Consider the following 14,870-nt stretch of genomic DNA (forward strand, 5'->3'; position numbering starts at 1 on the left):
TTTACACTGTGGACTTTTACAGAGGTATGAAAGGTTTGTGTAAAAGGTTAAGTTTAAATGGATGGGAAATAAGAAATGCTCAAAGAACTGTGGAGGATGGAAATCAGAACAAAAACAGAAATTGCTGGAAAAACTCAGCAGTATCTTTGGAGAGAAAGCAGAGTTAACATTTCAGGTCCAGTGACCCTTCTTCAAAACAGAGCCTTCTTGAGTTCTGAAGCAGGGTAACCATACCAAAACATTAACTTTGATTTCTCTCCACAGATGCTGCCGGTCCTGTTGAACTTTTACAGCAATTTCTATTTTTGTTTTAAATGGATGGAATCAGTTTCAGACACTATTACCAAAAAGTCAATACTGAATGCAAATATAGCTATGACATAATTTGCCCAAAAGGATTGACACAGACATATCTCTGTAACCTGTCTAATGCACTTCCTTTTGTCACATGATATTGACAAATGTTGGCATATGAACCCACAAACTGGTGACAAATGGTCTCCTGTTCTTCACCAAGGAATGAAATACAACCAAGCTATTCAAATGTGGATAGCGTCACAGTTCAGCCTGGTCATAACATGTTCATGGCCTGCAAAAGTCACAAGAAAGAGATTAAATGCAGGAGTCCTCGCAGACATTCCTCTTCCTAACACTGGCTGTTGAGCGCAACTACACAGACCCTGAAATTCCTGCGCTTTCACATCAGCATCACCAATAGGGACCAAATACAGGGTCATAATTCTGTACACCCCTACGATCTGGGCTATTAGGAAGAGGCACATTTAACAGACAGCTCTTTGGAAATTGTCAAATTCAGGTTCAACTTTCCTGCACAGCAGAGTATTATGCCACCCATTTTGAAACATAAAATGAGGAAACAAACTTAGGCAATTCTGAGGAAACTTGCAGACAACCATGCAATGTTTGTTCAGACATTAGAAGGTTAATAACTTATCAGTTCTTGACATTCTTGGTAAGTAATGCAAGTTTAGTTGACTGAACAAATAAAATAAGTTCGAATGCTGCAGTAAAAACAATTTATCAGACAGGATTAGATGGGCAATGCTTCAAAGAACTCCAGAATTGATGTTTTAGCTTCAGGCACTTTTGCTCTGAATCTCGCTCTATCCACTGCTGGATTTGGAGCACTTTGAACTTTTACAATAGACTGTTGCTTTCTTGAGCCTGGTTTAATTTACAGACAATTCCATACCATCTAGGATTGCTATTTGTGAAGGTTGTGTACAGAAGAACTTAACAGTTTAGGGCCAAACATGACCAGGGAGCCTCCTGTGCCATTAAATAAGATCAGGGCTGAGATCTACAGCAACTCAACCCACCCCACTGTATCTTCAGGTAGCTGGCAGAAGGAAAAGTGGATAGTACAAAAAAAATGGAGGTAAGAAATAATGTCCACTGGTAAACAATGGATCTGAACAACATTTGGTGAGTGGGTAAGGTACTAAATGGGTGTTAGAAGAGCATTGCAACATGCTTTGCTGGATGTAGTGAAAAAGTTCAGCCTGGTAATAGTGTCTGCACGACATTTGAGCAAATGTGGAATCTGATCTTAGGAAAAACAAATTGCCATGAAATGGCCCCTTAACTCTCCCCAACAATTGCTGAAGCAAGATCACTGAATTTTGTCAATCTATCTGTTATGCTTGACCACGCAAATTTCACTCTGCCATTCTTTAAGTAATTTCAGACATCTCATGGCATGAGCTATTCATGAAATGGGGCGGGTCAGGATTTATATCCACAGGGAGTACAATGTACAGACTACCTAACTACGCTTTCAAAGCTCATTAGCCTCAATGAATTTGCTTTCAGTAAAGTCCCTCATTTAACTTTTCTGATTGAATCTAGCAGCTCTGAATAAGCACCATATACAGAAAGGCAGCTAGTGGAAAATGCTTTAGTTTTGCCCATCTCGTGTGTGAAAAATGCTGCTGATTTATAAGTTTACTATTGCCCAAAAGTGACATGCAATTCATTCACCGCTCCTAGCCTGCATGCACTTAAACAAATATATTTTCCATCTATTAGCATTAAAATGTTAGAGTTAACTTCAGATTTTATTCAAAACAGTGTTACAAATCGGTAATTTCCTATCTGTTCAGTTTGTTGAATGTCTGAAAGTAGAATGTTATGTAACTGGAAGTTATGTCTGATGTGCTTTTTTTGTTTGCCATATCATTGCTATTGGCAACAGATTGTTACATGTTAATGAGCTACATTTGTTTTGTAGTAGTTCTCTTTCAAATCCTTGGATCACTACAGGTCTCATTAGAGATTTACAGTAAAAAATGTTGACAGTGCTGTTAAATGAGATATTTATTCCGCATAAGAGATCCTGCCTCCTGGTTCAATACTCGAAAGATTGAATAACAAACAGCCTGCGCCACAAAACCAGTAAGAGTTACATCTGGGAAATAGTTTCAATCCAATTTTTTTCCCAGGAAATTCTGCACACTACAGTTATTTCAAGTAATACTTCAGACCATGCAATGAGCAGTTACAGATGTCAAACTGGTTGCTAAAGTGTGGTGCCAAACTGGCTTGCACCTTGATACTTTCATTCTTAGAGATCCAATTCTGCTGCTCTGGAGACAGGTTAAAATGTTAATGTTTGGTGAGTACATCACAGTTAGGGTTAGTCAAAACCAGAACATTTTGTAAACCCAATTTCATTCTCCATTCAAGACCAGTGTTGACAATAGAGTTTAGATCTGAGGCATAAATTTTCTTTTGAATGTCATAGATACGGCCAGAACACCCCTGGGAATTTCTAATTTTATTTGGACTCCAAACTGGATTAGCAATACGCTTATGTTTAATTTTAAACCTCGTGGGAATCAGGGTTGCCAACTCTGGTGCACATATTCCAGGAAGTTCCATTGTATGACCTCCAGCTTTAATGCCTCACTTTTCCGTTCCTATCCTCCAACCAATGGCCCCCATCTCATGCATCCTTATGAGGTACTGCCTTCCTACCAGTCAGAAAACATACAGGCTCTTCATTACCTAGTTTCACAAGTCTTGACCATCAATCAAACAATTTATTTCACCCCAGCTCCACTAGGTTTGTTCCTAATGAGGAAAACCATTCTAACAAAATACATTTTTAAAAGATCACCATTTTACTTTAATGCCAGTCTTCCCCAGCTTTGTTTGCAGTCTTCCGTTAATTCATCATTGAATCCCGAAGACTACACATAGTCCTGGAGAGTTGGCAACCCTACATAGAATTTTCCATTGCTGCTTCATACCAAAGTCAAGCATGACGTGTAAACCTGATCTATGCTTCAAACACTCAGTGTTACTTCGAGAAACTGGGCAAGTAGTTGGTTAGCAGCATAATTGTGCACAATTCAATGAGATGTCTATGGTCTTTTGGAAGAATCTATTTGAAATACTCGCCATTGGATCTGCTATGTATTTGCACAATTTTCTATTTGCCTCTAATCTTTACATTATTTGCAGTGGTTTCCTTTTATTACTTAATGATCCTTTTCTCTGAGAACAGAAACAATTTTATAATGTTTTATAATTGTTTCCAAGACAGTTTGCTACATCCTTTAAAAATTTCAAACATGCAAAACAGTTACTGGCTGTGCAAAGAAAACACACTGAACTGTGTGTAAAGAAATTTTTTCTACTTGTGGATGAGGCCGTTGGGTTCTGGATAGCAATGGCTGGAAGCTTGTGGTTGGGGCAGGTTATTGCCAACAATGTTCCTTACTGTGTTGAGTCTAAGGGCTTGTCTGATTATCAGTGATAGAAAATAGACTACTTGAGTTTTACAAGAAGAGGCACTGATGTACATAACAAGTTGTAGTTTATTACATAATAGCAACAGGTACAGTTAATATCAATTGTTTAGACAAAGCTATAACTATCAGGAGTCAGGTGTATCATGTTTGTCTCCACTGGGACTTTATGCAAGACTAACTGTTTTACCCAAAGACCAGGTGGCATCATTAAGTTGAGTGTAGCTAATTCAACTTTAGAGTTAACCCTTTCAGAACCATTATCTTGTGTAATGCCTCTCCTCAAACGTTCTTCCCGAAAGTTAACTTTATACTGATAATAACAAACTACTTGTACCATTGTTGCATCATCCTAAGTCTCTGACTTCACTGCTGGCAGTGGTTTTGGAGCAGAACAAATGCCTTTTGACTTGGAAGATTGGTAAGTCTTTGAAATGAGAATTGTTGATCTCGATTCTGAACTTCTGTAGACAATTCCTCCATTGGAGAATCTTTTTTATTTTTGATTGTCCTTTGCAGCAGATGTTGTTCCTAGTAAACCAGGTTCTTGGTCCATTACCTGATGTGGTGGTTGATTAAGCTCATATAGTTGACCCTTAACATCATCTGGGGAACTTTCATTTCACAAGTATCCTTCCTGGAAGATGTCTGCTCTGCTGAAATAAGTGTATTCTTCCATTTAGCATAGTGGATTTCTGGATGAAGAAGTTATTTCATTTTGAACAGGTATTCTCCTTCTTTTCAGTATTCTGGATGTTAAGTCCTGGTAATTTATTCTTTCTGACTATGAGTTGAATCTGTAGACATTGGTTTGTCTTTTCTGGAGTCACATGCAGCTCACCTCCATTTTGTTCAGGAAAATCTTTACTCTCAATCTGATGTATCTGAGTTGAAGTATGTAATCTCCATACTTCAATTTGTTGTTTAGGTTGGGCATCTTCATTCACCCTCTGTGAATGTCTTTCTGATGAACTAGGCATTTTCATATTCTCATTTTTATCACTGGAAGATTGCTGCTTACTCAACACTAGCTTTGTCATTGCTGTTGACAGCTCTATTTTTGAGAGATAACAGAATCTATGTTCTTCAGTGATGATAGGCATGGGAAACATTTCTACCAGTTCTGTAAAATCTGCAACTTCCTCCCTGTGAGATATAAAACAATTCTCTTATGCCCACATAAATCTCATTAGATTCCTTCTTCTTTATGGGTTCTGCCATGAGCTAAGAAGCCAAATTAAATCTTTTGTTGGTTGCTTCTTGACTGGTTGGTTGACAATAGTTTGGTTCTGAGCAAGCTGTTCTCATGACTCTAGTTGAATTTATTCTGCAACCTCAAGGATATTGAAGTCAAGATATGCAGCACACTCCAAAGTGAGGAGTGTTGATTGTGAACCACATCGACACTTTCAAATCTTGTACACTATCATGTTGCAGTGTTTTTTGTAGCATACCATTGACATTGCTGAGCTTCTTCTGTTTTTGTTCCTAAAATTAACACGATGTCCATTGGCATAACTAAGTTCTGTTAAAGTTGAGTCAGTTGAATCATTAATTTTGTTTAAGTCATTTCCTTGGGAATGCCTCTTTTATCATTTTTTGTGGAAGTATGTCATATAATGTTGGTACCGCTTTCTGATGGGGGTAGTCTGGCTACATTAACCTCTTAGTAAACTTAAGCTTTTGACATTTTGCTATTCTAAAACTGTATCCCCTATGCATATTTCCTGGAAGTGGCATTCAGTTTTGCAAACATAGTACTCATTTGTCATGTCTGGGCTCTGTATGTCAATGAAGCTTTTTCACAAGCATTGACTCTTAATATATGGCATTTGGCTTACTCTCAGCTTATAACGCATGCTTCTTCAAAGTATCTGTATCACATAAACTGAATGGATTCTATTACTCTCCCAAGGTAGGATTATTCTTCTGCCCTGAAAACGTATTTGTGCATCTTTTGCATCACTGTTTCCACACAAGTTGAATAGTTTCCTCCAAAGTTATATCTTTTTAGGACTATACAAAACCTAACAAAGATTTATCAATCATTCTAACAACAGTTCTGACTCTTACAAACTTTGATATCGCGGTTTTCAACTAATCTGTCGAGGTTCTTAATGAAATTAGTTATGGATTCCCCTGGAAGCTGAACTCTTCTGTTGAAACGTGCCTTTTCAAGAATTTTATTTGTTCTCAGCTTGAAGTGATTATCAAATGCTTTTAAAAATTTGTCAAAGCACTTGAGTCTTTTTTGATACTTTGGCAGTTTCTAACATCATCCACCACAAGACAAAGAGAATGCAAGAAGGTATTAATGATCTCAGCTTCAGACTTCGCCTTTAATATTGAAACAATTCTGAGTCTTAAAAAATTGTTTTCTCCAAGATATCCGATCCAGTGATCTGTTCGACCTCTCTCTTTTATCAAATCCTTTTGGAAGTTTAAGCTCTCCCTTCATTTTTTTCTAACAGGTAGAATATTATAGGAACTTGAACAAAGTTAGCAATGATGAGATTTGTGGCAGAATCACATGAGAAGTCCAACTAGACCTATCTTGACATTGGAGCAATTCGCTGTATCTTTCATACGTCTGCCGAGTGGCAAGTTATGTTTCTAACTAGGTGGTGTTAAGTTACTAATTAAGGGGGATAATACCATGTTAAACAGATTCTTAATGGCACAACTCACCTCATTAATATTCAGCTTCCTATTTTAGTAAATGAGCCAAACGACAAACATCAAATAATCTCAACATGAATATCAGAGCAGGTACTTTATGACAGTAGTTCGCTACTGGCTGTGACCTTCCATGTTATTCAGCACCAACAACATTTGCACAATTCACAGGCACCAGCTGCATTCACCTCTTGTCAATGGACATTGGCATGCTAGCATTTGCCAACTCCTCACATGGCACCATTCCAATCAACTTGCAGGATACTTGGAAAGCACAAACCTGCATTGCAGAGCATAACAACAACTAGCATTGAGGGGTTCTGTAAGGTTACTTTGAGCACACAGAAGACACTCAGCTCACTGTCTGGACCAGGTTGCATCTCAAAGCTATTGGGTTGCTCTCTCAATACTTGCTCATCTAGTGCCTAACTAGATGCTTACAACATTCCCACCTTGCCTTGCTGTGATCATTAGCTCAGTCACACCCACAGGCAGCTTGCCTTGCTCTCAGCAGTCTTCAGATTAAGGGGATCTACATTTTGCTGTATGGTTATATGCTTTATCAATTTCACAGCTCCACCATATACCAGCAGCTCACCCAGCAACCACACTGCATGTGCAGCAAGCAAGCAGCTGTACATTCCACTCTTAGGGGAGTAATCCTCACTGAAGTTCATGGAGGAAACAATCAGTTATGAGGTCTTGGCACAGTAAATCAAAAGCAATTTCCAGTACGTGTCCAGGGGATTGGCTATGATCAGACATCTGGTCAGGGTGATCTCAGTCATGCCTCCTGAAAGCTGACTGACAACTGTGAAGGAGAGGCTTGGGGTGGGGGGGGCAACTGTATTTGTGAGGGGGGTGCTATATGGCAGAACAAGAAGGGTACAGGGTAATATGGGAGGGAGAGGGTATGACCAAAAGGGCCATGGTCACCTCAAATGCCACAGGTTAGGAAGCAAAGGTGGGCAGATTGGTTGGCAACTTGGGGTGGTGTAAAGACAATGGGGCTGACAGGAAGCATTATCAGGAAGGAGGCCTGGATGTTTGGGACCTCACTGGCACACAGAGGTATAGGCTGCAAACTGCTGGTGCTGGGACGCTCACCATTACCTTCCATTGTGCTAGAAATCAAAAGTGTACAAGGGGAAAGAAAATGGCCATGAGCACACTTGGAGTGGACAGGGTAAGTGCCTTGATCTGTGAGGGAGGGAACTGCAGGACCCATTGATATGAGGCATTTAAAAGGAAGCAACATTACTCATGGAGCCATGCACTGTACAGGAGACAGACCTGTGTGAGACCTAACGCTCCTTAGGCATTGCCCCCATATAGAATAGAATAGAATAGAATCCCTACAGTGTGGAAACAGGCCCTTCAGCCCAGCAAGTCCACACCGAACCTCGGAGCATCACTTCCCTGCCCCACACAGTGTTGACTTTGTCCCCGCCAACACTCTCTGGATACAGAATCCAGGGGGAAAATAATTTAGCCTGAGGAGCAATGGTGTCAGCATAGCCCTCTGTATGCCTTGTGCATCTTGCTCCCAAGTGCGGCAGCATCAGTCTCTCAGTACACACATTGATAGGGGGAGAGGATTCTGACATCAGGCACCCCCTCCCTTTGAGCCCTTTTGTAGGCTGGCTTCTGCTGGAATGAGAAAAAGGGAAGGATTGAGTGTGGGTGAAAGTGCATGGCACAGCTGTTAATGCTGATGGTGGTCAAAAGGTGTTGAGGCATCCCAAGGGATGAGGATGCAGAGGGCATGCAGAGTGTGTGGCTTGGGAGGGTGGGCCAAAAGGCTGTGATTGTGGCAGGCCTTCAGGAGAGTGTCACAGCGATAGAATCAGTGTGAAGTAGCAGACAGATGAGTGTTGCACTTTCTCTGGTATGATGGAAAAGGTCAATGACCCTCAAAAAAGTGCTGCAGGCCCTTCCTCTGTACCACAATGAGGGCACTGACTAGGCGGCAACCTCAGACCAAGCTGCCAGGGTCTGGTGTTGTGGCCTCTATCCTCTGCCAGTCCTCCTGTGCGCCACTCCATCTAGCAGAACATCCAGGTCTGTTTTGGAGAATTCACTTTACCATCCTCTGACATTTTCATTTGTATGCCTGTCACCAAGCAGGGTAAATTCAGAAAGCCAGTACTCATCTGGGTGCACCACAGCCTCTTACCAATGGTGAAGCTGCAGGGGTGATGAGCTCCTGGAGAATATCCTCTAAGTGTCAAGATGTTCTAGCAAAGATACGTGGTAATGTGGAAGCAGAATTGGAAATGAAGGGTGCCATGGAGGTAGATGGCTAATTAACTAGGCTAGTTGGTAAGATATGGCAATAAAATCTCAATAGGCCTTGTGGCAAAATACACTCTTTTAAAAAAGTTGTAACTGGCACTTAGCCAATAGTACGGTAAGAATTAGCCCAATGTGTTTATTTGTTGTTATTATTTCAAATCTGTTTAATCTGTAGCATCACAAACTTTTGTGCTCCTGAGATGCTGCTTGGCCTGCTGTGTTCATCCAGCCTCACATTTTATTATCTTGGAATCTCCAGCATCTGCAGTTCCCATTATCACTGCCAGTGATCTGCTGTCTTCATGTTTTGTTCTTACATTAAATTGACGCTGTTTTAAATTTGTTTTAAAGATTTCCTCAGAATTTTACGTTTTAGATTCAAACCTTTAAATTTGGTTCTACAGAAATACAGCATGGTATTCTAATAAAATTAAATCCTGTTAACTAACAACACTACATTGTGTTACTTCTTTCATACTTTCAACCTCTGCAAAACAGCAACTCTGTATCTCTACCGCTTACTGTGATTTTCTAAGGCTTATCACTTACCAAAACAGTGGTTCCACTTTCTACCAAAAAGATGAGATTTCTTAATCTTCATCCCAGGTAAAATGGATGCTTTCTCACCTTTTAAGACATTATACAATGAAGCACATCTCCTTGCAGAACTTTTAAGCTAAAACTCTGTGGCTGAGGCCTTAACAAATCTACCTATGGCGATTACAGTTTAAATCTGGGGTGTACTGATCCTATAAAAATCTTCTGTTGGGCCCTTGCTCTAAACTTTTAAATTTGCCCATTATATCCTGAAGTCAACTGTGCTACCATATTAATACTGCTGATGGTGTAAATTATTTTTCTGTCTTTTGCGCAACTATTCTAGTCATGCGTGCTGGATTTCAAAGATTATGTTCTCCTTTTCACCTTTGTTCCTTCCTAGTTGGTCTTCGCACCTTTACTGGAACATCTTTGTATGAAAACTGATGGGAATGTGAAAATGCTACTATATAGAATGGTTGCAACAGATCACATGTATATACTGAGAAGGAGGCATCCTGTGCGCATGAGTGAGGTACAAAATGAATATGAGGCAGGATTGCAAGAGGGAACTAGAGTGGGAGAAGGCCCAAGTGGAGTGAAAACATTGTCATGCATCAGCTGTACTTGATAGCCTGCTTCTATGATGTAGGTTCTAATTATTTGTAAAGTTCTCTGATAATATTTACAATGGAAATGGACGATATATATTTAACATACCATAATTACACACTCCCATTGATGGCAATGTTGGATCTACCTCAGTTCTGCATGTTTAATTTTTTCGGCATATGCTACAAGGAATCTCTAAATCTCTGACTAATTTTGTTTCTCACAGTGTAGATTTTGTCATCTATATTAGCTAAAAAGAAAAGTCTAAGTATTCCCCTTCACTTTTACATTAATAAATTTATGGCGACACAAGCTTTACTGCCCATCCATAAGTACCTTTGAAACTGTGTAGCTTGCTTGTCCATTTAAAAGATGAAAACATTGTTGTGTGTCTGGAATCATATGTAGGCCAGACCATGAAAGGATGGTGGATTTCCTTCCCTGAAGGACACTTATGACCAAATAGGTTTATGAAAATTGATAATTATTGCCATGGTCACCATGACTGAGATCAGCTTTATATGCCACATAATTTAAATTCCACTGATTGTTTTGTGGGAATTGATCTCATGTCCCCAACCTAGGCCTCTGGATTACTACCCCATCACATTACCATTATCATCCGACACCAATCTGGATTGAATGTATTAATTTAAAATGAGGACCAAATTGTATCTGTGTGACTTGATCCAATTATTTGTAGAGTCAAAGTCATACAGCATGGAAACAGACCCTTCGCTCCAACTAGTCCATGACGACCATGTTCACGAATTAAACCAGTCCCACCAGCTTCCGTTTGCCCCACATCCCTTCAAACCTTTCCTATTCATGCACTTATCTAAATGTCTTTTACATGTTATAGCTGTGCCTGCATCCACCACTTCCTCTGGCAGCTCATTCCACACGTGATCCGGTCTCCGAGTAAAAATGTTGTCCTTCATGTCCTTTTAAATCTTCTCCTCTCACCTTAAAAACATGCTCCCCAGTTTTAAACTCCCCCATCCAAAGGAAAAATATCCTTATCATTCACCTTATCTATGCCCCTCATGATTTTACAAACTTCTATAAGGTCACCCCTCAACCTCCTACACGTCAGTGAAAACTGTCCTAGCATTTCCAGCCTATTTTCATTTCTCATACCTTCCATTCCCAGCAATATCCTTGTAAATCTTTTCTGAACCTGCTTCAATTCAATAATATCCTTCCCATAACTGCACACATTACTCCAGAAGATGCCTTACCAACATCCTGTATAACTTCAACATCTCGCTCTGACTCCTATACACAAAAGTTGAGCAATGAATGCAAATATACTAAATGCCTTCTTAAACACCCTACTTACATGTGATGCAAATTTCAAAGGATTATGTGCTTATTCCAATCTTGTGGCTCATGTGTATTGTTGTTCTGCATAGGTAAATCAGTCAAAGTCAATATTGTTTTGAAACTACCAATGTTTAGGTGCACAATTTAATAAGCATGACATACCTGTTAAAACATATCGCATTAGTGAGTCTCTGATAAATGAAATGCCATCTAGAATATTCCAAAACCATTCGTAATGTGTCAGTAAATGATGCATAAAACTAGCGCTTGGCTTCAGAAGTTTATGAATTCTCGACCAAAAATAAGCTGCAATTAAAAATATGTCATTTAGTTCAAATCAACCATAGCAAACGGTATTCATAAAATTCTACCTTTCATTTTTGAATGTTTTATTTATTTACACAGCAGCCACACCCAATTAGATACACCCACACTTCAGGAACCCTATTTGGAGTTAATTTTTTTTTGACATTTTCTGATTACCCTAAGCAGACTGGTTTCTTTTACAGGTAATAAGATATGCTTTCTTCTATAGGCAGTGGAAAACTGACACCCTCTTCATTGGGTTTTGCAAATGTCCATGCTAAAAAAAATACAAGAATTGCAAAAAAATGCTCAACGTTGATCAGTTTTTGAGTGTTTGCATCACTGCAGTTTACTGCAAGCAATAATCCAGTTTGCAAATATGTTTTCAAAATACCTATGATGGAAACATTATACTTCTGGTAGAGATGGCAACAAAGCAGTGATTGTGTAAAAAATGTGCTTTCAATATCACAATGGTTAACTGTGCAAAAGTACATACATTTGTATTTTTTTATGATTGCTGGATGTCTCAAAGCACTTTACAGACACTGAGTATGCACCTTTGTAATTTAGAAATGCAGCAGCCAAATTGCACACAGCAAGCTCTCACGAGCAACAATTTGATAAAGACCACCCCATCTGATTTTGGGATGTTAATTGAGGGATAAATATTGGAGGGATAATTTTAAAACAATGTTCATTAATGGAGTAAACATTTTTCAGAATGGTACATATGTTCAATATTGCAACTTGAATTTGGCCAACATGCTAAAGCAGTCCGATTGTGTTCATGAATTACCAGATTGTTGGAATGCTTTGAAATAAAAAAAATCCTCGAAAGCAACTGGTTTTCACGGATAATGATGCATTTAAATTGAAGTTTCACTGATCGGAGATAATTCCCCTGTTCTTCTTCAAAATAGAGCCATGACATCTTTCCCATTCCCTGAGCTGTTCAATTGAGACACAGATTAACATCCAATCCAAAGCAAAATTCAATTTGCAACTTATGGGCTGTTACCAGAAAATTGTTTTCCAGCTTTATTAATCATAAACACCCTTATTGCTTACTCATGACCTTGAGGAAACGTCACCTACCTATTGAACCTGCTTGACCTATATATGACTCCAGTTAAAATCAACCAGTTGATTCTTAATGCCTACATGAGAGGGACAGTAAATACTACCAATGGTGCTTTCATCTCAAAAACAATAAGAAACATTAATTGTTCAACATCACTTCACTTATGTGGATAGATTGGAGAAGTTGGGGCTGTTCTCCTTGGAGAAGGTTGAGGATGATTTGCAGAGGGGTTCCAATCATGAGTAGCTTGGACAGAGTAAATAGCAACAAACTGTTCCCATTTGCCGAAGTGTTGAGAATCAGAGAATACTGATCGGTAGAAATATTACTGATAACATGAAGATGACTATTTTTAACCCAGAGTGGTTAGGACCTGGAACGTACTGTCTGAAAAGTGTGATAAAGTTCAATTGCAACTTTGAAGAGGAAATTGGATAATATCAGAAGAGAATGTTTTTCCTAGACTATGAGGAAAAGCAGGGGTGTGGGACCAGCTGATTTGTCCTGACAGCATGGACACCTCAGGCTAAATGACTTCCTTCTGCGCTGCACCAATATGCGCTCCTATGGTTTAACAATGTTCACCATAAAATCTTTAAGGGGTTGGACTAAGTCAGGGAACAGATCACTTCCTGATGATATTAGTACATCTTGGTAATTAACATTCCATTTAAGTACATCGTTCCACAGCATGCACATTAGAATAGTTGAATCTAAACAATAATTGAACAAACCCTTCTCAGAACGAGTTATCTGTTCAAAATTACAACTTGAATTTGTTCAATGTACTAACACAGTCTGTTTAGGTTCAGCAATTAGGGGATTATTAGATTGCTTCAAAGTAAATACTTCATTTTCTGGAAACCAGTTGGATACCAGTAATAACAATGCACTTAAAATGAACTTTCAGTGACTACCTAGTCATTATGATCAATGACTGCACTTCCAATAAAATGTGACTGAAAACTGAGATTGAAATAACTTACGCAAAGTACAGTTAACACCATAGTAACCAGTTCGGGTGCAATCACATTCATACCCGTCCTTCCCGACATTAATGCATATTCCTTTATTCTGGCATGGGTAATAACAGCAGGGATTTACTGCAAATAGAAACAGACAAATTTACAGTTAATGTTCAGAAATATTCCATTGATAAGAACGTTTGCTGAATTTTCACTGTTTATGACAATCTCCTGCCATTTTGGAAGGGGCAAAATTGTGAATTGCATTTCCAAGAAATCGTTTTGGATATGACAATGTTTGATATGAGAAAAGGCCTCCATTAAAAGCTTTGGTTCCGAATCATTATCAATATAGAAACAGATTTGAACTACAACTCCCATTAACCAGTTTGAGAAAGCCAAAACATATCACACGTGGATTGTTTACAGACGGTAGACAGAGATTACTTCGAAGGCTGGACTGCTTTTGCTCATAAATCTCAAAGGCATGGGTTGACCAATCTTTGAATTTTTGCTGATTTAATACCTAAAAACATTTTAAACAAGCATAATCTGCACTTAAATGACAGCTGCATAATTACGACGCTCAAGCTTAGCTTTCAAAATGAATGGAAAGATTTATAAGCAATTTTTAAAAGTAATCTATGCATATATAATTTTGAACCAAAAAGCTAACATTCTAATAAACATGCAGGAGGCAAGATTTGCGAGAACAAAGAACAGTTAAAGTGACCTTAGAGTGTGAATCATTGTCAAATTTGAAATGGAAATGCTATTAAGAACACAATGCCCAGAACTGGACCACAGACAACAACGAAAATCTGTCAAAATATTTGAGACAAAAAGTTTGCATCAGCAGCATAATAATTGTTATACCAGCTGATGTTTGTACTGCTTAGGTCAGATCCCCTTTCTATATTCTCCCTGTCTAATTCTATGGATCTGAGATTGAGTGACAACAGAATCAAAACGTAATCCAGGATATTCCTCCTGTAGCATCCTAATTTCTTTCATAGTTGTTCCAACACCGTCAATGAGGCTAATATTTTTGAATCAGTTAGGTTATTCCCCAAGAAAAAATCAATTCCTTCCATAGGAATTTGATGCAAATTGCAACTATAACTTGTGTACTTCCAAAGTCACTCTTTAATCTAAGCCAATACAATGGAACTGGTTTATAATTGCCATTATCCAGTCAGTAAAGTCAAACGCATCCTCAGTCAGCAACAGTCACTGACTAACTCCAGAGTCCTGTCTTTAACGATTTGCCTCTTTATTTGGATGAGGTAAGGGAAT

At 38.8% G+C, this 14,870-nt stretch overlaps 1 protein-coding gene across 1 annotated transcript in view; it reads right to left on the bottom strand.

Moving 5' to 3' along the window:
* Positions 1-14,870, bottom strand: part of LOC125465592 (prostaglandin G/H synthase 1-like) — a 104,003-nt gene that overhangs the window by 71,424 nt on the left and 17,709 nt on the right. The window contains exons 3-4 of the mRNA XM_048559287.2: positions 13,596-13,712; positions 11,382-11,525 (exon numbers count right to left, since the gene is read on the bottom strand). Coding sequence (XP_048415244.2) covers positions 11,382-11,525; positions 13,596-13,712 — 261 coding nt within the window. The remainder of the gene's footprint in view (positions 1-11,381; positions 11,526-13,595; positions 13,713-14,870) is intronic.

Source organism: Stegostoma tigrinum, chromosome 29 (assembly GCF_030684315.1).
Source record: "Stegostoma tigrinum isolate sSteTig4 chromosome 29, sSteTig4.hap1, whole genome shotgun sequence".
In the NCBI taxonomy this organism is placed as follows: Eukaryota; Metazoa; Chordata; class Chondrichthyes; order Orectolobiformes; family Stegostomatidae; genus Stegostoma; species Stegostoma tigrinum.